This window comes from Doryrhamphus excisus, linkage group LG22 (assembly GCF_037039965.1).
Source record: "Doryrhamphus excisus strain RoL-2023G ecotype Guam linkage group LG22, RoL_Dexc_Guam_v1.1, whole genome shotgun sequence".
Classification (NCBI taxonomy): domain Eukaryota; kingdom Metazoa; phylum Chordata; class Actinopteri; order Syngnathiformes; family Syngnathidae; genus Doryrhamphus; species Doryrhamphus excisus.
The window spans coordinates 11,889,863-11,914,413 of NC_136378.1; the positions used below are offsets into that span (position 1 = coordinate 11,889,863).

The following is a 24,551-nucleotide window of genomic DNA, read 5'->3' on the forward strand; positions in this document are numbered from 1 at the left end:
TGACTTTGTCTCCCGTTTGTCTCTCTGCTGGCTTAATCAGCAGCACTCCATTGCTACAAACAACCACGCAATAGAGAGGAGGGGACGAGGCCCTGAAGATTATTGTACTTTTGAGGAGGTCGAAAGGGAGAGTGGGTTGAAAAGGGAGGTTGAATTGCATCTTTCATTCATGTTGTCTGGAGATTTTCTAAGAGCTGTTGATGAAAGGAGAGAGGAAGAGTCGTGCAGATACAAACTGAGGTTTGTGGGAAAAAAAATCCCTAAATGTGAGCCGGGCCTTATCCCCTCGTGTCAAATGAGGTGGATCCGCTCGCACCAAACAAAATAGAGAGAATTATTTTCATAACAACCCGACGAGGATGGTTTTGTTTCATCTGGACGGCCGCAGTGTGCGCTCAATCCTGCAAAGGGCTTACACAAACAGCACACTACAGAGAACAAAAAACAACCAAGCAAAGGAAAAGAGCGGCCCCCTGCCTCCAAAAAGCCCCCGATACACATATTTTTGGACATTCCGCTGGTGAATATGAGCACATGATCTCACATATGCTTCACCCTCCCACCTTCCCATACGCACACACGGATGTGGGAGAACACAAAAGCACCGTGGGGTGCATCCTGGACCTTCCCAAGCCGCCCCTATTCATGCGCCCTGCCCTCGCCGACTTTCATATAAAAACACCGCCTACACCGAGGCCCTCCTAGAACCCCTCACAGAGCCTCAAATCGGCCCCCATCCCTCCGCCCCCGTCATCCGCCCCCGTCCAGTCAACTCGGGCCTGTGCCCCGAGCGCCACACTGGCAGGCAGCCTTGGACGCTTGAATGGACGGACCCAAAAAACAGGAACTGGGCTGGGAAGAGGCCGAGCCAACCGTATGAGGAGAATGCCGTCTAATTGATTTGTTCCTCCTGAGCAGCAGCGTGAATATGCCAGACATATCAATTAAAATCCATTATCCGCAACTACATGCAGAAGGTTACCAGCCAGCAGCTCGGATGCGGAGACAAAAAAACATCACTCCCTCTCCGACGCGGCTTGAGGAGTTCTGCTTGACCTTTAAAATGAACACAAGAGTGCGAAAACAAACACACACACTCGCAATCAACACCACAACAGGTACTCCATTCCCCTCCCTATCAGCGCGGTAATTATCATGCCAGGGAAACTCTTCCCTCCCCCATTATCATTTCTCTTTCACATCATCCAGAAAATCAGTGTGGCTTCTGACTCCCGCCCCGCACATTATCACTGATGACACCTTGCATGCCGCCACGTTTACTGTCGCTTCAATCAATACACCCGAGCATCACACTAGGGTTTATTTTACGGCAGATCATGAAACATGATTCAGTCTGTAAAGAACATAAACCCCCGTGCTGCAAAGTGTATCGTGAGTGCTGTGTAATACATAAATGTGCAGACACTCGGATTAAAGGCTGGTTGGCGGGCCTGCGGCTGTTTACGTTTCGTTTAATCATGAAGTACGCAGGGTTCGGCCTGTTCTCCGCGATCAATGCCAAATAATTGTCTGCTGGTAGAGGCTGTTTCACCCTCAAACTGTTTAGAGATCCGGTGAAGATAGAAGTACGCACACGGACAATGGAGACATTCACACCGCAGCCTCCGCGCTTCGGATGCGCCGAGTGTTGTCGACACGTGGTGATCGTTTCACATTAAGGGAAAAGGACACGCATGCTGAAGTTGACAGGAAACGGGAGCGAACACTGGCGTCTCGCTGCTGGTCGTCAGGCTTCCGGGCAATCCATGACTGGATTGTGTCAAGCCGGTTCTGGGGAAGATGTTCCCATGCACGACACATATAAACATGCAGCCTGGAGTATACACACGCTGATTTCCTCCCGTTAAACACGGTAAACAAGTCACCTCCATGGGAGTGCATGGGCAGGCCACATATACAAGCATCCTCAAATTAAAGAAAACAAAACCCCATCTGGCTTTGCAGTTGTTTAGCTGAGCGGGAGGGGGTTGATCCCTATTGTAGACTCAACTCAGCGGCAGAATTGGATGAACTATAAGCTATCCAAAACTGCATTATGGGTAAAATATGGCCGCAGAGACTGAAAGGCGTAAATGAATTGAAAAGGAAGAAAAAATGCTAAATCCTTTTCCACCCTGCAGAGAGATGCTTTTGTACGTGTGAAGGCAGACACCCTCACACACACACACACACACACACACACACACACACACACTTGAGTTAGTCAACAGGCTGGCACGCAGAGCAAATCGCATTCGGCGTGACTCATAACAGTTGCACACAGACAAGTTCCAACACACACACACACACACACACACATCCCGACACACACCTCCCATGTTCACCAAACAAGCCTTGTACACGCTCACTCTCCATCACTGTCACATGGGGGGGGGGGGCTAGCATGGCGCCATAATGAGCTAACAAGATGACACCCAGATGGCCTTGCCACAAGGAGGAAACAAGTGGACGTGGTTACACGCCAACAGGCTGAAGAGGACTGCTGAGCGAGACGAGTGTCAGGAGTCATTAGAAAGTCCGAGGAGTATAATCTGTTTCTTCTCATGGCCGCCGTGGTTTTTCCTCCCAGCCGAGCCCGTCCCTCTTTAAGAGCAGGCCAGTTAAACGCTGGCTGCATGCGGTCGTGATTGAACGTCATCCTCCGTATCGGTGACAGCGAGAGGGGGCCCAGACGCTCGGTCACCGCGTCTCCGCTTAGCATCCATCAGCCCGATGAGGAGAGGAGACCTTTGACCTCCGATACTTGCATTTTTTAACTATTACAGAGTAACTATTCCCATTTGTTCTAAATGACTCATTAAAACCGACACAGTTTTGAGTTACAAAGCACAAAAACCTGTCTTGCAGATTTTGGCACTCTTTGGTATTATGAAAACACAATTTTCAAACAAGCTGTTATCAATTTCGGAGCGTGAATAGAAGATACTTCGGATTTTGTCTTTCTTGTAAGTTTATTTTGGCTCGACAGGTATAGCATGAAGCACAGATGTCTGCTATTTGCATTACTGCTTTTAGAAAAGCACAGGAAAGATGCAAAAAATCTAGTTCAATTTGAGTGTAACACACTTATATATTCATATAAGGATATATTTCCCTTATATTTTTATACACTGAAATTGAAAAAATTGAAAAACCTTCCCAGAAAACAAAGCATTCTTGAAGATTTTTTAATGATTTGCAGTCAACCTTTGACCTTTATGGAGGTAACCATAAGGAATTAAGGTCTGTGCTCATTCTTTCCGAATAAAGAAGCTCTGTTCAAGTGTTTGGTTCAGTTTCAGCCCAAGTTTCCAAGTTTGGCCTCATTCTGGGGTTCCTCTGTGACCCACACACACATAAGCTTGGTCATCACACACACACACACACACACACACACACAGCCAGCTGCCTTCCATCCCTGAGGAGCAGCCACAGATGGGCTCTGCTTGCTTCGTAAAGATCTCTCCACAGGCCCAGTCTACAGTGGCTGCCAAAACCCGCCTGGCTAGAACCCACTGAATGTGTGACTGTGTTTGTAGATATATGTGTGCCCGTACATGTCTCAGCAGCTCTATGCTGGCCTGCCCGACACCCGAGATGTGGCAGAGCTGGTGTGTGTGTGTGTGTGTGTGGAACTTTTACAGAAGGCTTGACAGCCCCAGAGCGATGGACCCCCAAGGACCAAGAGCTTCAGAGCCTGAGTCAAGAGCTGGACGTGCATGTAAGGTTGTAATCAGCACTGAGCAGAGCAGCAGAGCATGATGGGAACAAGGAGGACCTCCCAGACCAACAATAGCATCTCACACTCCAAAAGATTGAATTTCACTCGCACTTGAGGGAAGAAAGTAGCGAGGAAAAGAATCATAACCATGATTAAACCTACACAGGCTGCACAGATTTTTAACCAGCAGCCATTTTCTCTTCCCTTTATCTTCGTTCTAAGCAAAGCATCTCCCAGCAACCATCCCTTTAATGATGCAACCTCATCAGCACATCACTGTACTAATAAAAACACACACGCAGCTTCGTGTTAGCTATTTTAATTGTCTTTGGCTTTCATAGAGGCAGTCGTGGTTCAATTCAATTTTTAACAATTGCCCTCCTATCTGAGCGTGGCTGATTTACACGCATGGGGTCTCAGCTTTTACACGGAATAATGAGGCCAAGTTCAGAGAGGATGAGGCAAGCTAAGTTGAAATTTTACGTAATGAGACTCACAAAAGGAGTTTGTGCCAGTTCACTGCCGTAGCTAACCGAGTGATACCAACACGTCGCCTACGAGAGCCAAACCCTCCCATCTCGACGCCGTTTGGACTGGATGACTGATGACAACATAAGCGGTTGTCGACATCGAAACTACAACGAAAAATGTGACAAACTAAAAACTAGGAGAATAGCCAATAAAGGATTTTTGGTGTTCCCATCAGGATTTTATCCTGGTGATACCGATCCCGATAATACATGAGTGAAATCGTCCGATACCAATACCGATCACGCACATGCAGTGTAAATGTTTAAGTGTACTACAGGCTATATTTATTTTCATATGCACAAAATGCAGAGCTGATCGGCGAAGGGGATCAGCCTTTTAAAGCAAGTATCGGCCGATATCGATGCCATGCTTTTTCCACTGATATCAACCGATACCAATCGGTGACCGATCGATCAGACCCCCTAGTTTTTTATATCATATTTTAACAAGAGGGGGCTGCACGGCGGTTGAGTGGTTAGCACGCAGACCTCACAGCTAGGAGACTCGAGTTCAATCCCACAATCCAAAAACATGCTAGGTTAATTGGCGACTCCAAATTGTCCATAGGTATGAATGCGAGTGTGAATGGTTGTTTGTCTATATGTGCCCTGTGATTGGCTGGCCACCAGTCCAGGGTGTACCCCGCCTCTTGCCTGAAGACAGCTGGGATAGGCTCCAGCACGCCCGCGACCCTCGTGAGGATAAGCGGTAGAAAATGAATGAATTTAACAATAGGAGTATTGTCCATGGTCCTGAACGGTGATTGAAGTGCTGAGCTATAGGTGGCAGTGGCGTTTGCCTGCTCGTTATACAGTGTTGTTTTGTACAGTACTGAAATGCGGTTATTTTGAAGCTTATTTTTCATTGAACAGGAAGTTACTGGGTGCACGTTTTGCTGCTTTTTTACAGAAACGACCAACTTGGATGTCAAATTTTAGGTTGACGTTGACATAAGCTGGCCCTTCTTAGTAACAATAACACGATGGGACAGGTTGTTGGGGCCGGCTTAAGCGGGTACATTAGTAAATTAAGCCCAAATAAGACTAAGCACAATGAGACTTCTAAAACATTCCCACTGCTGACACAATCAAGCGGTTTAGCCTAAGCCGAGTTATCTTTTTTGAGTGACTTTCTACGAGTACATCACCACAAATAGGCCTAGCCTGGCCACCCTTGTCGTTACGCTAGTTTAAATAAAGATAATTCTGCGACTCCTCACCTGCAGTTGTGAAATGTGCATCATTTAAAAATACCCAATGCTGTGATAATTTACTTTCATACATGGCACAGTCAGTCACAATGTCAATATGATAAAAGCAGAGGCAGTCGGGAAGACTAAAGACAAAGCAAGTTTGCTTTTAAACAACAAAAGGAAGACAAGTTGCACAAAATCAATCAGTTTGGCTGTGCTGAAGATAGAAGTAAAATAGCACAGAACAAAGTTCAAAATACTTTCATTATTCTCCTGTCAGTGTGAGAGACAACTGCGAGAGGGAGGAAGAGGCAATATTTATCTTGTACGCCCCCCCCCTCTTGTGACGAAGACTATTTTTAATGTATTCCGGCTATTGTGAGGAGCAGTGGGAGATGGATGGCTGGAGGAGTCGGCTCACTGATATGTGTCTGCTACAAGTACAGCCCAGTCACTCACACGTTTCCCTTGCCTCCAATCTCAAGCGACGGCAATAATTCAAGTGGACGACAAAAAAGTGGTGTTTTTTTTTGTTGGCATTTCAATTGTGGCTTGTTGGTGTTTCTTTTTCCGTCAGCATTCTTCTTAAAAGTGCTTCCCTGGGAAACTGGGAAAGTCAAACAGCTGACAAGATGTCACCTCATGAACTCTCCTCGGTTTCACACACTCGCAAAGCCGACACGTTTGCGATCCGCCGCATAATTTCTCATTCCCTTTTTCTTCCTTTTTCTCCTCGGTGAACACATACACACAGAAATTTGTAAGAGTCGCTCTTTGACTGCTTGTCAGGCTCGGCAGCACAAAACAGGCCACAAGCTACAAAAGCTCCAGCTACTGTTGTGTGTCAAGGCTGCTGATTCTTGATCATATTATGTCAAACACGCGAGTCTTATGATGGAGCCACTGTAAATGTGTGTTATTCTTATGCCGTGTGAACATATTCACCTTAACTTGCCTACAGCAGCAAGAGTGCAATAAAGCGTATATAAAACCGTCACATCTCTGCTCCCTTGCATGCCTGGACCTGGGCCTCCTCATGCCTGCCGGGCCTGGTCATGCGGAGCTATATGAGGAGCGTGTATGACCCCAGGACTTGTGCTGTGCTCGGCCAGGGTCATGCACGTGTTCTCGCATGAGCATTGTACAGCACATTATACAGGTGGTCCTCGGGTTACGAAAGAGTTCCGTTCCTAGACTGGGATCCAAGTCCAATTTTAGTAGAAGTCTGAACTTGTACCGAAATTAACTCACACGAGGCACGAAATGCAGTCATAAACACAAGAATGAAATGAAACTGTAATAAAAAAGGGCGTAACCTCTTTATCCCTCTTTGTAGCAGCGCATTGAGTCCATGACCCCCCTAATAATGATCTTAATGATCTTTATCCTTAATGATGGTTGCAACAGTATTGATAACAATTAGTGCATTAGCACCGTATTGGATTATTCACACTTTAGGCTAATTTTCTGTTCATAGCTGGTCTTCAGTAAAAGATTACTAAACTTTTTCTTTAGTTTTCACTGCTTTACATTGAAGTAGCATTCAAGTAACGATTCATCAGTAGATTATTTTTTCGATTAATGAATCGGAATTGCCGCCTCTTTATTCATAAATAGAAGACATGAACTGACAGAGGAAATAAGAGCAAAAACATCATGTTGCAGCTTGAATATTCCGTTAAAATAATGTAAAATCAGAAAAAACCTGTACACAAAAATAAAATCATGATCTAATTAATATGAAGCAAAATATGAATAATATGAAGCCGAGTCAAAGCTGATTTGTTGATAATATGTCTGCTTTCGGCACCGCGGACTAGTGTGTAGTGCCCTGTGATTGGCTGGCCACCAGTCGAGAGTGTACCCCGCCTCTTGTCCGAAAACAGCTGGGATAGGCTCCAGCACCCCCGCCACTCTCATGAGGAAAAGCAGTAAAAATGAATGAATGTCTGCTTTCATGGATGAAGAAGGAAATTGTAAATATTCACATTTGAGAGGCTGAAATCAGAGGATATGTCTATATAACGATTAATCGATTACCAAAATTGTTAATTGGGACAATGTGTAAGAAATATAGCTTCCTGCAAGTTTCCTATCTGGATGGATTCTCTTCCCAGATCTCCTTGTAACAACACATGGACTCCTCTAGCCTTCATCAGCATTTTTATGATGATGATGGCCTTTCCTTTTTGTGGTGCACTTCCGCATGGGTGACAAAATAAAGTAGAAAAAGTTGATTTAAGGCAGCAAAGTGTCAACCAAAGACCACTGTTACATCCGCACATTCGTTCCAAGTATAGAAGCAGTAGGAAGACGAGAGAGGAGAGGCCTTTAAATGCGCAACCGACAGCGTCAATTACAGCTTCGGCAGAAACGGCAGCTTCCTGACGCACACAAGAACACCGGATGGCTTTTTCAGATGGATTTGGTTGAATCTTGTACAAACGCTAGTCAATAATGAGGTAATGGCCAATGGTTGAGGAAGAACCATTCACAAGTGATTCGCTCGGGGGCACATTGCACCGCAGCCCGTCACCCAGCATAACAAGGGCACCCTGCCAATAGGATCCATTTGCAGAACCGCATGCAGGTGTCCTGAGCCCTTAATGCTGTCTGTGTGTGCACTCGCTCCATTTGCCTTAATACAAGCGCTGATGAAAAGCTGATAATTACAACTGTAATGATTCCGGAAGCGATGAAATCAATGACAAATTTGTGTTCTGAGCAAATGTACAAGACATTAAACTCCTTTAGCACATTGCCGCTGATATTTATGTCTATTGCTGGCGTTTTCATTATCATAAAACGTGTTTAATATTTCCCAGCCGTGTGAGAGGGCGGCCACGCCACGACTGATTGAGCATGTGAGATTTAGTGGCTCTTTCCACGTCTCCGAGACTTTCTCCAGCTGTGTCCCCGTACTTCAGAACCGGCGCACACGACCCGGTTGATGGAGCGGAGAGGAGAGGAGGGTAAAGGAGGGCGGGGGCGGGGGCGAGCAGTGAGGACACGGTGCCAACCAGAGAGGCCCACCGTGCCTCAGTCCCATCTCTCCAGCTGAGGGCTTTGATTCGCCTGATTGTCTCCAATATTGAGACACACAATAAACACAACACTTGGCGGACATTTGCAATTCTAATCAGTCCCTCTCAACCGGCCTGGACAACCCAGCTCCAGCCCTCTGGGATATCACTCATCTGACTGCAAAATAATGACACAATCATCGCCATGGCTACGCTCCTTCTGCATCCCACGAGTAGCCGCACAGAAAGGATATTAATACACAGGAGTGTTCTGAGGACTAAATGAATGGGCTGAGAGATTAGCTAGCTCCCAGGTTAATGAATGTGCCACGCAGGCGAGCACCCCCCCACGCTTCCCACAAGTTCACTTGCAGGTCCCCACCTGCCCGCGCAAGGCCTGCTGCAACATGATTTCAATAAACCATTTCCTTTCAACATCACATCCCCAGTAAGTGTTTAGATTTAGATCGTGAGGAGGCAACTTGTCAGCTTCCGTGTATCTCATTTGAACGTGGTGATAAACACGCGTTCAGGCTGTGAGTGATATGATCATTATTCGCCATACAGGTCGGATTTGACCTTTGTGAGATTGTTTGTTTGCCGGAGTCGAAATCGATGCAAAGCGAGAAGCTGTTATCTTATGCAAACCGGACCCTAGAAATCATAAAAGCCATCTTTAGCTATGTTTTCATTGACTTGCCAACATGACGGTAATAGATGATCGCGTGTACAAGTGACATGCAATCATCCTTGTTTTAGTAGCCTGGACGTATTTGCCTTAACTGTCACCCAGAAGATGGGAAATTTACATTTATTTAAAAAAAAAAATAACTGGCACGTCTTATGAAACTGATTATTTGACTTGCAAATCATTCCGATGATTCATAACGGCGAATATCTGCCCTCGTTTTCACGCAAATACCTGCGTGTGTGTGAGTGCATGCACGGGCGTGTGAATGACAGGCTGTCAGTGAAACAAACGTCATTATCTGTGATGCGTGTGTGAGTGGCGAGCGGGTGCGGGGTCACATCCCTCGTGGGGGGGCCGACATTGCGGACAGGAAACATTACTTTCTGATTTCCCTCTAGAGGGGAAACACTCTTGTCAGAATGTGCAACGCTGCCTTCCAAAAGGTTATTCCAATATGTGCAACGGCTAAGTGTGTTTATGTGTATGTGTGAGCGCCCCCCATGACAGATACGTATCTAAAAGCCCCTTTAACTGAGCCCATTTCTTTAAAACAACGTTTTTTTGCTTTGTTCTGGCTTTGAAGAGCAGACTTCTGGTAAACCTCACCCTTCCCCGTCCTTAGCCTTTGACTTGTTCTGTGTAACAACAATACGTGGGGTTTAGTTCAGTGTCCTGCGGTCGATCTGTGAGTACACTGATAAGAGAAGCTGATGGATAGGTTTAATCAGGCGAGCCCAGGGATCAAGACCACGGGACAGATCAATCAAATGCTGGGTGCTTTATAATAGAAGCAGCTTTTATCACACTCGCAGGGGTATTTGCTCACTATTTGTTATTGCGGGAAGGGGCCTACGTTGGGGGGGGGGCTAAATATACAAAGGTAGATATGAGGATCCAAAGGCACTGAAGAATTAAGCTAAACGTTGCTACTTTCAAGCAAACTTCTTGACACCAAGCAAAATAAAAGCCCCTTTTGAATTGAAAAAAAGATTAATTACACAAACGACATGAAGCAAGCGAATCTGCATATGAGAGCAAGCCGGGCGGTGTTCTAACTAGGACACTGTTTTTAATACACAGCCGCCTCGCATGTCTTAAAAGAAGCCTCTTATCAGACAATTTGAGTGACAAGTCTATTTTCTGTTTACTCTCAAGTCGTGATAGTAAAAGACAGCTACACATGTCCGACCCAATGCAAGACAAATGACTTGATTTTTTTCCCTCCCTCGGATGCCAGATCCTATCCAGGCAGACATGCAGAAGTTGTCAGTGGCCTTATTGAACACCATATTGACTGATGCAATCACACAGACGCACATCATTAGGCTCATTAACAGCGAATGCAAAAGGGAGACTGCTGTAGTCTGATAACGCTCAAGCAGGCAAGATGCAGGCTGTCGGTATTAAAATGAAATGTGCGCGTGTTAATAAATAGCTTGTTTGACACGACGCTATTCTCATTCACACCATTCGTTTGCGCCGGGATAGTCGGGCGGATTGTGGCCTCGTAAAGACGCTCCATGTGTTGTTTTAGGAAGCCATTACAAACTGGGCCGTCTCCATTACAAGGGCTATCTGATGGTTATTACCGCCATCTGTAGCACACACTCAAACGTTAATCTCCGTGAGCCAACCACAGCTGACTCCTGAGCTGGGCCTCGCATCCACGCCACCTTCCGCTGTGATATAAGCGCTTGTGTACATCCAAACGTGACACGGCAGCTGTTGTGTTGTGACACGGCGGCTTTGGGGTCAACACATTTTGGATTTCTTTTTTTGAGTGTTGGAATATGGCCCGCAGAAATGCTCCGTCGCCTTCAAAGGCTCATCACGGGACGCACGTCTAATGCAGAGGGAAGGTCGCTTAAAGCCTCAGCCAGACGAGCCGCTTTGAAACGACTGCAGTCGCCTCAATAGGAGGGAAATCATTTCGCTTCCCGCTGCCATCTTATTGTGCAGGGGCGCACCAGGCGGGTCTACGCGGTGGCCACATGTGGCCTGTCTCCAAGAATCATGCCACTCCATTCCAAAGCGGGGCAGCAGCAGGAAATGAGACTCTCCCGGATGCACCGGGGCTCCGACACAATAAATACAAAGATATAAAGTCATCCCTCTTTTTCGCCGGTTAATTGGTTCCAGACCTGATTTTCTAAATACATTATTAGAGCCCTGCGGACATGAACTAACACCCCTGCAGCCACCATTACGCTCCTATTAGTCATTGTTAATACCAGATTCCACTATTATTATTTTTAACTATTATGTTACAGGACGCAAGATGGCTGATAGCTAGCAAGTTAGAGAGGCAACACGATAACGAGATAACCATTCATTCATTCATTTTCTACCGCTTTTCCTCACAAGGGTCACGGGGGTGCTGGAGCCTATCCCAGCTGTCTTCAGGTGAGAGGCAGGGTACACTCTGGACTGGTGGCCAGCCAATCACAGGGCACTTATAGACAAACAACCATTCACACTCACATTCATACCTATGGACAATTTGGAGTCGCCAATTAACCTAGCTTATCCTCTGCTGGAGCCTATCCCAGCTGTCTTTGGTACACCCTGGACTGGTCGCCAGCCAATCGCAGGGCATATATAGACAAACAACCATTCAAACTCCACACAGAGTTTCAAACCCAGGTTTTCCCGATCTCCTGACTGTGTGGCCTGCATACAAACCACTCCCTCACCGTGCGGCTAGCCTCAAATTTATTTCTTATAAAATTAAGAAAGGGTTTCAAGAAAAAAGTAAGAAAAACGGACAATGTAAGAAGCGACAAATGTACCACTTCCACACTGAATGAGAGGAGAACCTTTCTTCACTCGACATGGATGGCTGGCTACATGGAGTGCAAGGTAGGGTCATGTAATAAGCATGGATGTCTCATCCATGAAGCATTACTGCCGCCTAGTGGTCAGAATACTACATATCACTTGCATTTCAATATGTTTTGACTAATAACAGACCACAAAATTAATAATAATATATATAATAATTTAACCACAATATTGCAAGGGACAGACCTGTCAATTATCTCATTCATCCGAGCAGGCTAGCATGCTGAAAGACTAGGTGGGACACACACCAGTCCGACTAGATCGGGCAGGTCTAGTCTGGCGGCTTCTCTTCGTCGATGGCTTTCCTCACTCCTCTTTCCAACCATTGTTCTCTGTCCTTGTCGTCAAACGAGTGAACTTCATGTGCAGCAGTGACTTCCATGTGACGTCCATGTCCTCCATGTAGAGGTTGGCCACTATAGGGGACACGGGTGACCCCATCGCACAGCCATGCTTTTGTCTGTAAAAAGTTCCCATGAACTGAAGAATATGTGGCATTCAGGCAAAGCTCCAGCAAATGACATATTTGTTCTGGATTGAGTGCGGATCTGTCTTGGAGGGCGGGGTTAAGGTGGAATGTTCCCTCGCGGTTTCCACTGCATCTCGGGTTGGAATACAGGTGAACGTCCAGTTTTAAGCGTAACACAAACGTCTTCAGTCCAGTAGCGATTGATTGAATGCTCTTCAAGGGTTATAAGTCAAGTTCTATAGCATATTTCAAAGAGCGTCTTCATGCACGCACACAGGCCTGACATGCGTGAGACGCTGCGATTGGACGTGCATAAATAAATGAGAAAATGCAGCAAAGGGAGCTCCAAAAAGCACCAGCACGGGCCGGGGCCCAGCGTGCATGAAGGGACCGTCTGCAGGGAGAGGCTTTCATCTCGGAGACAGAGGAGGAGAGGAGAGAAGCGATGCGGCGGTTCAGCCTGTCATGTTTCACAGTGGGAGACAGATGAGCAGAACAGCTAAAATAGTCAAAGTTTTCAATGAGACAGCAGGTAGGACGCCACATAATAGGACCACCAATTTCAAATGTGTTCCCATCACAGTCGATTCAACAACTTTGAACCCAAATGCTCCTCCAAGTTTAGAAAACGGGTGCACTGATTTAAGACACCGTGTTTGCTTTAGCAGACATTCTGTGCCATTTCCAACATGGCAGAGATGAGAGGCTTCCATGATGGCCGTGCACATCATGGGGGAGAATAAACACCCCTCTAATGGGAAGCATGTGCGCAGGAGATGAAGCAGATTCTCCTCCTATGAACAGGATGAAATATAGACATGTGCCCCGCTGCGTGGCAATCACCGCCATAAGAACGTGGTGTGGGAGGTGGTGATGGTATGGGGGGGGGGGGGGGGGCGTCAGACCCCTGACAAGCTCTCTCACTCAACACACACAGCTGCCAATATGGCCATTCTGAAGCAAATTCATGAGGAGGCCAGTGTCTGACAGTGACATCTCTATTCACCCGGAATTCTTCTTTGCGCCTCCCAACATGGGTGGACACACACACTCACACACACACTCACACACACACACACACAGAGCCCAAGGCCATGAGAGGAGGCACGGCACTGGGCATAAGAAAAATACTTTTCCCTGCCGCAAGTCTCTGTGGGGTTTAGCATGGCATTATGCTAAGATTAGACTTAAGAGTGCTTCGCTATCTGATGTCATTGTTGGTTTTACGTAGTCTGGATAGCTTATGGAAGTCAGACCTCATGGCAGGACCATTTCTCCATAAACAAAACGCCCCGGGTTGCCGTCGTGATTGATTGCAGGTTCCTATTGTATCTGTCTGGTATGGCTCTATTGGGAGTAGAATTAGTGGGACAAAAACTCACGGAAAACGTTCCGCATCTGACTCCATCAATCAAGTTGGCAATCAAAATAATTCAATTAAGAGACTTCAATCCCGCTGGCTTGCAAGTCCCTGCTCCTACAGGCCAGAGACAAACTCAATTTGCCGACAATCCATACATGATAGTATTAGCTCCACTTTAAGGCTCAAATGTTTTTCCATTACTTCCATTTTCGAAATATCCAGGGAATGCAAAGGACATAGCCGAGTTATACTGTTTACTTAGAGACGAGACAATTCAAGGGAAAAAGTAAACAAGAATGACTTCCAACGCATAATGAAATTGCAGACAGGCAGCCTGGACAACTAAACTGATTTGCAACTTCTTTAGAAGCCTTATTTGCAAAACACTAGAACTATAGAAATGTTTCTCATAGATCTGCTAAACGGGCGTACGTCGGAGATGCTTGCTTGTCGGCGGGCTGAGAGGAGGAGGTTGCTGAATATGTGTGTAATTGTCTTTCTCCGCCGTTTCCGAGGTGTGAAAGGGAATGCGGGGTTGCGCTGGGGCGTCCCGGGGAGAGTCGATTGAAGCGTCAGTCACAGCTGCCACACAGATCCCCGGCCCGTAGCAAATCCCAGGACCGGCCCACGCGGACAGAGGGGCCGGGCCCGGGCCTGGGAGCGGCAGGAGTCCTATAGGGCTTTTCTTCCAGCCCCTCACCAACACAAGGGGGAGCGGCTTCATGCTGGGAGTTTGCTTAGAAAAGCTTGAGCTGAGACTTGGCAGAATGGGTTAACGGAGGCATGCATACACACACACACACACACACACACCAACACATTCTCAAAAGGATTTTTGGGCTGTTGCCTGTGGGCATGGTTGAGGGTAAGAACTAATACCGACTCATCTAAAAATTTGGGACACATTCCTAGCCACACGCTCGAAAGAGAGGTAGAGAAAGCGGGCGCTCCAACCAGATTACTGGAGGAATGATTGTTTTTTTGCTGGAGGCCCGGGCAGCCTAATGGTGGTAAAGTCCTGAGGATTATACTCTGTGCCATTTCCATGCTCCCCCTAATAGTCTCCATGTCCTGCCTCTGTATGCCATAGATGGATTATGATGCTTTATAATTAACATGGGCGTGTGTGTTCGGGAAGGGGGGGGGGTGCTGTCACAGACCACCCATCTGCCACGATGACACACTTACTTGAGGATCCCTGGGGAAATGTGGGCTCCTACACTGCACGATTCCATTACTTTATCATTCTATCATTCTATTATCTTACCACTCCATTCAATTACACTGTCACTCCATTAGTGTACTCATAACAGCGAACAAAGAGCTCCGTGATGATCATTGATGAGATGTACAGAGCTCGTTTGGTGCGGCCATGATTCATACAGTCTTCCACTCCGTGAAGTCATATCTGGAGTAAGTAAGTACTTTGAGGATAATTACTCCTTTCACTTTCTCTTCGGGAGAGAAAAGATACATTGAAAAGTTCAGTTGTTATGTTGTGTTATGTATTGCATGTTATGTTATGTGATATAATGTTATGCCATGCAATTCTATGCTGTTATTTACCGGAGATGCCCTGTACTAATGTACTTTCCCGTGACAATGAAAGCCACGCTTTAATGACATCTTAATGAGAACCTTTTCACGCAGTACTTCTTTTCCTTCCATTACTTCCTCGGTGTACCATGTGGCTCCCCCCCCCAAGTCCAAGCACAGTAAATTCCCCCGTCCCCACAAAAGACTTTGCGGTACCACAAACTGCATGCATGGCCATATGACAAGTCATGACGTCTTAAAGGTTGCCGGCCCTGCCCTGCCGTTTGGACCCGCTTCTGATGAGGTCCAGCCTGGGCTGCACAGAGGGGCTCTGTGAGAAAGTGGATGAAGTCAGTCCGAACAAAAAGGTTACGAGTTCCCCCGTCGGAGTCGCAGGGGTAATGGTTTTAGAGATGGCTGTCACACAGATCCGTTCCACTGTCCGACACCAACGCTGATCTCCCGCAATCCAAAGCTGCTCGCTTTTCAATCGCTCAACTTCTCTCCCCGTGTCCCCCTTCTTCTTTATTCCCTCGCCTTCCACCTCGCACTGACACATGGAAGTAATCTGGGAGCTGTACGCGGGACTGAAAGGATGTGCGGTTGAGCCCAGGGCTGTGTTTCAACGCTCTATATTAGCTTGCTTCCCTCTCCTGCTTAATCCCCTTCATTTTCATCTGCTCTGAAGTAAAAGAAGCAAAACGGCAAACAAAAGGCCGACTTTGCCCATTCAACTTTCTCCTTATTTCCTGTAACTCTGCATACCAACATTTGCAATTAATTCAGCCGAGGCGCAGGCGAGGAGACAAGCAGGAAGATTTTCCCGGGGCCATGCCGGTGCTTGGCATAGCCGAGGCTGATGGGAACTTCCTCCCGGTTGCTGCCAGCCAGACTTCTGTCTAATGAAGGCCGCTCGCTAACAGCCTGGAAGGCAGCCGCTGTGGAGCCACTCCACGCTCTTCCTCGACACTTTCACAGGGGCGCACTGGCACGCTCCTCACACTTCCTTAATGTTCCACTGTGGCTGCACAAAGAACAATAGCGCGGCGACAATCCGCAGCCCTCATTTGCGGCCATAAGCTTACACTTGCCCCTTTCACATGCAGCCTTCCTGTGCTTTAACACCAGTGTGAACAGTAGCAGAAACTGGAGCGGTTTTACTCGTTCCAAGTGTCCGATCGCAGCGCAATTAAATGAAATTGCCATTTTTTATGGTAATTATACCTTCTCAATAATGTGCTGGATTGTAAAGAGCTGAGGTGGAGTTTTATGTGTGAAATTCGACAGCTAGCCGAGAAGTGCCTTGGCTTTCTATAATGGTCGCTGTGGTAACTAAATTGTCATAATGCTCCTGGCGGGACTAAAGTGCACGGAATATGATGCCCATCTGTTTATTTCCATTTAACAGCACCACAAATCATCACCATCACCAAACTATTAATATTAGCGGAAATAAAGAATATTTAGGTGTAGAAATAGGATTCATTTGCTAGCCTGTTCATGTACACCTTTACTTAATCAAGAGATTTGCTAGGGATGGTCCGATAATTATTGGTACCGATACCATCATGCATTTACTACATAATCAAACACAAGCGGTCGGTATTCACCACCGTAGGGGCGATGGAGACATGGAAGGTATACCTCCATAAGTCCGGGGAGCGTGCATTAGCTTACACTTTGACCCAAAGGAGTCATGACACTCTTCCATTGGGTGATATCATCAACCGGGGGGGTCCAAAGTGCTGATTATATATTTTTTTTGACCCTTGGAATATCCATCAGTATGTGACTGTGACGTTACAAAACAAACAGTTGGATATTGTCTTGATATTTTTGCTAAAGAGTACATATCCCAAGGATCTGTCCCTCCAAAATGTACAAATGAAAAAAAAAAATATGGAAAAAAAAAGAGCAAAAAAGCATAATGTAAGAAGAAAAAGCTGCAATGTTGAAACTAATTAAGACGACAAAGATGCATCTGTAAATATTTATATATAAAAATGACATGCATCAGCGTCGTGACCAATTAGCCAACCCCCCCTCCGATCCCAAATAGATTGCAGTCTTTAACAGTTGGGTGTATAAAGCTCAGTTCCCATAAAGTGGAGTGCTGCATCCGGGAGGTACTGTTTGTTCACAGGATCATTCAAAAGGCAAACAAGGCAACCCCGTCTGGTTAGTTACAAAAAATAACTGCTATCTAATTCATGGCATCAATTTTGCCAATTAACATTCTGTCCATCAAATCATTCATTACATTCAGCTGTTCCAGTTGTGAATCAGTCCTATAATACGTCTTCAAAGGAAAGAAACTGTAGCTCAAGTCACGTCGACCGGGCAAGAACACATGGAGTATAAACAGAGAACGGTTTTTGAGGAGGGGAGTGGTTGGGGGGGGGGGCGGGGGGGCGAAAATGAGTTGCAAATGCAGCTCGTTTCACAGAACAGAGCTGAGCCGGGAATGTGCAACTGCTTGGATAAACACAAATGATTCATCAATCGCACAGAAAAGCAGTATGATCAGTTTTCAGTGATGCGGCGGCCAAAACCACGGCGGATAAAGTGACTCCATCTGAATTGAAGCCATGAGGGAAAAGAAAACATTTTTCCCCAAAATAACCCGAGAAGCTGCTACTCTTTTCTGGGCCCAGGTGTCTGTGTCGTTACGCGGCCCTGAAACAACAGACATGTCGACACAGAAGTGCACGCTACATAAAAGCAAACGCAGCTGTCGTCATGCTGAGACACAGGGTGCCTTTACAGCGGCGAGCACCAGTTGCTTTGCAAAAGTATTTCTCATTGGCCGGAGCCACTCTCCGGCTCTCGGAATGAGGCTCAGGCTCTAAGTCCTCTCTGCATGTAATAAGATCTCTATCAGAGGGAAACACAATCAGAGTCCAAAGAGGGAGGTGGGGGGGCCAAGGTGCATATCGCGGGGATAAAGGGGCCAAGCAGCGAGCAGGCCTCTGACCCACACAGCGGTGAGCGCTCGGTGCGAGGAACCAAACCCTGTTCCTTGTGCTGCACTCGCTTCCACCTCTTGTTTAACAGGTTGTGGCAGTTTCTGGTTTTACCGTGCGAGTCCCCCCCACCACACCCCACCCCACCCCTCCTGAATTCTCGCTGTATTTTAAATGTCAGCACGGAGCAGCGTTTCGAACAGCGATTAACTCCAGTCAAAGGTTTTCCATTGTGCCGTGAAACATTTTGCTTTGATAAGAGAGGTTTATAAAAGCATAGATAAGACAGTCAGTTCTTTAAAACTAATTACCTCATTGTAAAAACATTTCCCCGTTACCTTATCGTGCTAATTATGGAAGCTTAACTCAAACTTTAATCAGGACTAAATGCGTTTTGCTCAAACTGGTTGAATAAACGTATAAAACGTGCAACAGTTTCAATCCGAGTGCGTGTTGTTTTCTCTTTAATAAGACGTTAAAGAGCGGCGCTAATCAAATCCAGAGTAATCATCAAACCTAGTGAAGCGTTAAAGCATGCGCGATACCAAAGCAGCCAAGTGTTAAACTGCGAGTCAGCCAGCTAAGGTCAATAACAGCAGCGCCACGCCAGAAGACAGCCGCTGCAAGAGAGGCTATTGCTGACCTTTATCAACACAAAAACCTCTCTTATGCTCCTTTCTTGTTTTGTGGCCTTCAAAGAGGAGTCGGGGGGGCCAAAAATCACGTTTCCAAGCCTCGGCAAAATGCGAGTTCAACATCAGAGCACCAGACTGTTGGCCGGCTCGGCTGCAATTGTCTTGCTTTATTATTTCAGAGGTGTGCAAGAATGTTTCCCAGCCTCTCCCTTTGTGGTGTTTGTCTCTTGAGCTGCTGCAAACATGGCCGCCATGGCTGCCGGGTCATGAGGTAAATATTAGCTAGGGAGGGTTAGCCTGGAGGACGTGCGGGAGCCACTCAAAGCAACCTTGTCTGATTATCGTTAAATTGTCATCACTGCAGCATTCCTATGTGTGTGTGTGTGTGTGTGTGTGTGTGTGTGTGCATGTGTGTGCGTGCTTTGCTATAAGCGCTTCAGCGACAGGACGTGATCAGTCATAACAAAGTGACATTTTGTAGCATAATTGCACTCAGCTAAATGAGAACTAAATCCTATTTACTCTGATGACATGTTAGAATGTTGCCTTTTTTTTAATCCTGAAGTACTAGGAACTACTAGGAAGTATTAGGAACTGCAATTCCTTGCTAAACTGTGCGGGAAATTAACAAAAAACTTTATATAGAACTGTAATGGTGATTGAAGAATTTCTGAATGTTCTGAACTCCTGTTTCCATGAGCAGAATATGTACTTCAGTTGAATTCAGTTTCCCACATGACGGCGATATATTTGTGGTGGTGGTTTGCCGGGTCGGGGATTCAATGACATCATTGCGTAACGTATGTACTGTAGTATGGATGCTGCGGGAGACAAAAGCGCTTTTATATCGCTTTTATATCTCCAAATGTGTCCAATAAGACCAGAAAAAGTCGCTAAATTTGTCGCTGGAATAAATGTTGCTGAATAAATCGGCAACTTCGATCCCTCCTGCTACATATGCTTCTTCTTCCGCAGGCCAAGTGTGCTTGATGTTTGCTAAAGGAGACCTATTATGCTCATTTCCGGTTCTTTGTATTGACTTGTGGACTCCTATAGAGCAGCTAAACACAATAACCCACACAGAACGCTTGTTAGATCTTCCAGATCTCTAGGTACACCCACTCCGCCGTGATTGGTTACACATACATCAAGCGCTCCCGAGGACTTCCAGGTACACAGCCCCGCATTTACTGAGTGCAGGTGATCTGCAGCCCATATAAGGAAGGCATCGTTTAACATGAGAATACAACACCGTAACAACATTTATAGGTCAGAAAAGGGGAAAAGCATCTGCTGCGTGACGTTAGAACGACAAGCCACACTACATTCATACAGTCCCATTATAATGTGTTTATGAGTGAGTGCAAACAGGTAGCGCCAAATTTGTGGTGATAAAAAAATACAATGAATCAACAATGAAATCCCACACCACGTTAATCACTTACCCATTCCTATCATGGAGCAAAGCTTTGGTTGACCCTTTCCCACAGTGCACTTTTGTCGTGATGCATCCTCGTAGTTCAAATCAATTGAGTAAACTCCAGTTATTGACAAGACCGGTGCCAGAATTATAACACCCCCACATTTAAATCTATAAGTAACGCAGCACCCGCCAGGATTTGAACATAAATACAAACCTAAATGAAAAAAAACCACACAGTAGTGTGCCAACACTGCTGCTTTCCTACACTTGTGCTCATAACTCATAGCCTGTGGGGAGGTGCTGCTATTGTTATATTTGGTGTCTATGGGCTACAGTCACCGTGTGCAAGCAGAGGGCTATGTTAATTTATCAGCTGAGGCAGCAGTTCTCCCCAAACTGTGGAACAGGAAGTAAGACATCATAAATCCAGATAAGTCACTAGATAGTGTACTGTATTGCGTTATCGCCGCAGAGCAATACAGGCCCAAATACATCGTGGATTGATAAAAAAACAAACAATGCTGATTGCAGTACGAGTGCTGTCATCAGACAGCGGTGCTGACGGATAGGTTTCAGGAGAAAAACAGGTTTGTCTCTTGTTATTGCCGAGCCTGCAAACGGTGAGATAATTGTCTTTTGTTTTCAAAGCGCACAGCGGCGGCATAATTTGATTGGGAGAGAACACTTTTGCCGAGCGCCTTATTGTTCCACCGTGAACTTTATGAAATATTCGGCCAACGCGGGGAATTGACACGGAGCAGAGTAGAGAAAACAGATGGAGGAATAATCTTCCACTCCCTAAAGCAGCGTGGCAACTTCTGAACATATTCCCTTCAGGTGACATCAACAATAAATCAATAAAAGCAATAAATGTCACGCTGTTTTTTATTAGTCTACAAGCAGCTGAGGGTTTTTTAATGTGTTTGTGTGTGTTTCTCGATCTGTTGATGCTTATTCGACCGTTTTTGAGCGCATGGGCGAATAAAAGCCGATGGGCCGTAGTGCGGCCATTAGTGTCTGACCACACATTGTGTACTTATACTGCATATATAAATATGAACATGGCGGCAGTATTCCTGCCCACTGACTGCACAACAAGCTCCTATGACATGTGACATTTGGGGGATAAATCAATTCTAGTTCTAAGCATGTCTGGCCTCACTGGCTGCTGAAGGTCAGCTCCGTAGCTCCAAGCAAACACAGGAGGCTATTTTTGCTTTTTTTTTTCTTTACTTAATTTCCTTGCTTATGTGTGTGAGATCCAACACTACACAAATGCAGGAGTCTGAGAGGGTGATAATTGCTACCAGAATGTATTTTATTATAAGCAGCCTGGGCTCACACTGCTTGTTTTGATGGGAATAATAGGATCTTTTCCCAGCAGCTTGCTTCTGAGAACCTAACCCCTGATTTGATGACCAGAATGTCAACCTGGATCCAAGCGCAAAATCAGCTCCCAACACATCTGAAACCACAGCTTCACACATTTCTGTGGGTAAATGTTGGAAAGGTGCAAAGCGGCCTTCCCGGGGGCCAGGTCGCCTGTGCAGAGCACCTGGGCCAGGGCTTGATCCACACTGCATTCCTTTGAATCTACTTGCACTCAACGGTTGGGATAAATGATGGGGAATGAGTGGAAAACTACTAAATAGTCTTGATTATAACCAAAACGTCCTTAATGCGGCGTGTAAAAGGTGCATGTTATAAATGGCTGTCATGGTGCCACCGGTGAGGCCTTGTTTATAGTGTGAAAGCATGTACCTCATGTGGGGAAAAAATTCATCAAAACACACAAAAAGTACATTTTAGTTTAGCTGTGAATAATTGCCACATTTAATGGAACATTTAAAAGCAGCTTACGCACAGGCTGCTGGGTTTCTGCTAATGTTAGTGCGCCATTACGCACATACTCGATCCAATTTTGGCAAATGAAACAAGACACTTACTTGGGATTTTGCGAGCTCCAAATGATGGTCTCCAGGGATTTGGCTGAAAGTAGCACCGTTCTACACATCATGATAAAAATCCAGAAGTAATACTTCCAACAAGCGAGTCCCGCCATGCTGCTGAATGTACACACGCACGCACACACAAGTGGGGAACCGAGGACTCGGACGTTGGGATACTTTTATGTGCGCTTCGGCCGCTGGAAAGGTGAGCGTCGGTCAGTCTGGAGCATGTGAGCTCGGTATCACGTACATGTCCTTGTGGACTACTTAAGTCAGGTCTAGTCCGGGCCCAGTGTCCTTGACTGAACCCTCGGTTTCGGTGGGATGTGGCTGACAAGAGTCCTGGGTGACCTGTGGCTGACGCACAACCAGCGAGCTTTTAATCGAGATAATCAAACTATAAAGACAGTTTTTATGGGATGGGGAGGCTCGCAATCGGATGGCTCTGCTGGTACCTGTCGCTGCATCCACATTCATCCATCAAGTCCAGGTGAGCGTCCAAAAGGTCCCAATCATTTCCGGCTGGGAGTTCTTTCCACGAAGATGCTCCTCTTATGGGAGAGGAACAGAGTTTTTGTTGTAAATATCCCTACGGGATCCAGGGACTGCTCGGCGTGCGCTCCCGCGGGGATGTATGCTCCAACTCGGACAGGCTGAGTGGTCAGTGTTTAAAATAAAACATAAAAAGACTTAAACACTCGTCTCTGCGGTTTGGTAGGTGGAGAGAAGAACCTGCCGAGGTGAGGTGAGCTCGCTCAGTGCCTCACAATCCAGCTGCTTCCTTCCATGCCGGTGTTTCTTTCGCCGTGTCCACAAAGCTCTCCCTACCTCGGCTCCTGCCTGACTGCAACCAGAGCTGAGCCGAGCTGCGCCGGAAGACCGCCCACCACGCAGACGCCGGCCAATCACGGCGCTCTGTCGTAGCACGAAAGCAGGAAGTGAAGGCATTCTTGGGTTGGGAGCAGGGGGAGGGGCCATGTGATTGGACTCACTGGGCTTCCACACTTGGATTGGGCGATACTACAATTTATCGGTGTCGATTCGATACCAGGTTAATGTGTTGATTATAATCACAATAAAACACAGGACAAAGATGTAAGGGATGAAAATGCATCACCAAACTTATTTATGAACAATTTAATGGAATTAAGTGTTTTTAAGTGTAATTAAGCGAATTAAAAGAAGATAACCTGAAGGAAAGAAGGAAAGAAAAGTAAGGATTCTTTCAGAGAAGACAAGGAAGGAAGACTTTTGAAATCATCAATTCATTGATGAAATCATGTTGTCACTGAAGGAGGGGCTATGCTCTACTATTTTTACATTTTAGTGACAAAATAATTCAACAAAAACAAACAAAAACTACTATTGCCATCCATTTAAATCCTTGTTTTTTGTCCCATAAGCCCCTTTTCCCTGTCCAAGAACATAATCCCTGTTTGTAAACACAAGAGTATAAGGAAGCTAACAGTAACAGCAACAGGGAAATATAGCCACCATCCCTCTGGTATCGATATGATATCTTATCTACTATCGATATTTGTCTCGATCCGTCCACCCCTACTCCACACCAGCTCGCCGACCCAAATTAAAAAGGACTTTGGAGTTTTGGACGTAGCGAAAGCATTGAGAGTTGGTGTGACAGCCTGTTGGACTTTAAACTTTCAACCCGTATGAATTGTAACTTGTCTCAACATGCCTTTTTACGTGGCACGTAAACACATCTCCAGTGTTGCGCATCTATGATTTCCGTGTAAACAAAACGTCTAAATTAGTATCCGTTCGGAGTGTTTGAAATGCTTCGACTTGACTGTCTAGCGTTACAGTGACAGTTATTCTGGTCCCGTCTTTCTTCTCTTTGAAGGGAATGATGATTAATGGTCTCTTTGGATCTCTTTCGGGTTGTCCTCTTTCGGGATAATGAAGTGCATGAGAACTTATCCTCCTGTGTTTCAAGACAATGGCGGCCGGTAGCCTATAGTCACTGCAGCCCATTCATCCACCGAGGAAGAAATGCTTGACACATAATTGATCATGTCCATGTCTGTGCCCCTTTTGTGCGTGCATGTGTGTGTGTGTTTGTGTGTTTGTGTGTGTTGGGTCCTTATTTTGGCCTCATTTGTTCAATCAATGCTGCCCCCTATCGGCTGTGATGGCATCAACTCACAGCCTGACATTTATTGATGCCATATATCATTGGCCCTTTTTGCCCCCATT

General features: G+C 46.0%; 1 protein-coding gene across 1 annotated transcript in view; it reads right to left on the reverse strand.

Moving 5' to 3' along the window:
- efnb1 (ephrin-B1) overlaps positions 1-23,177 on the reverse strand; it is a 63,213-nt gene extending 40,036 nt beyond the window's left edge. Inside the window, exon 1 of the mRNA XM_058063106.2 lies at positions 22,335-23,177. Coding sequence (XP_057919089.2) covers positions 22,335-22,450 — 116 coding nt within the window. The 5' untranslated portion in view covers positions 22,451-23,177. The remainder of the gene's footprint in view (positions 1-22,334) is intronic.
- Between the last annotated feature and the right edge of the window lie 1,374 nt (positions 23,178-24,551).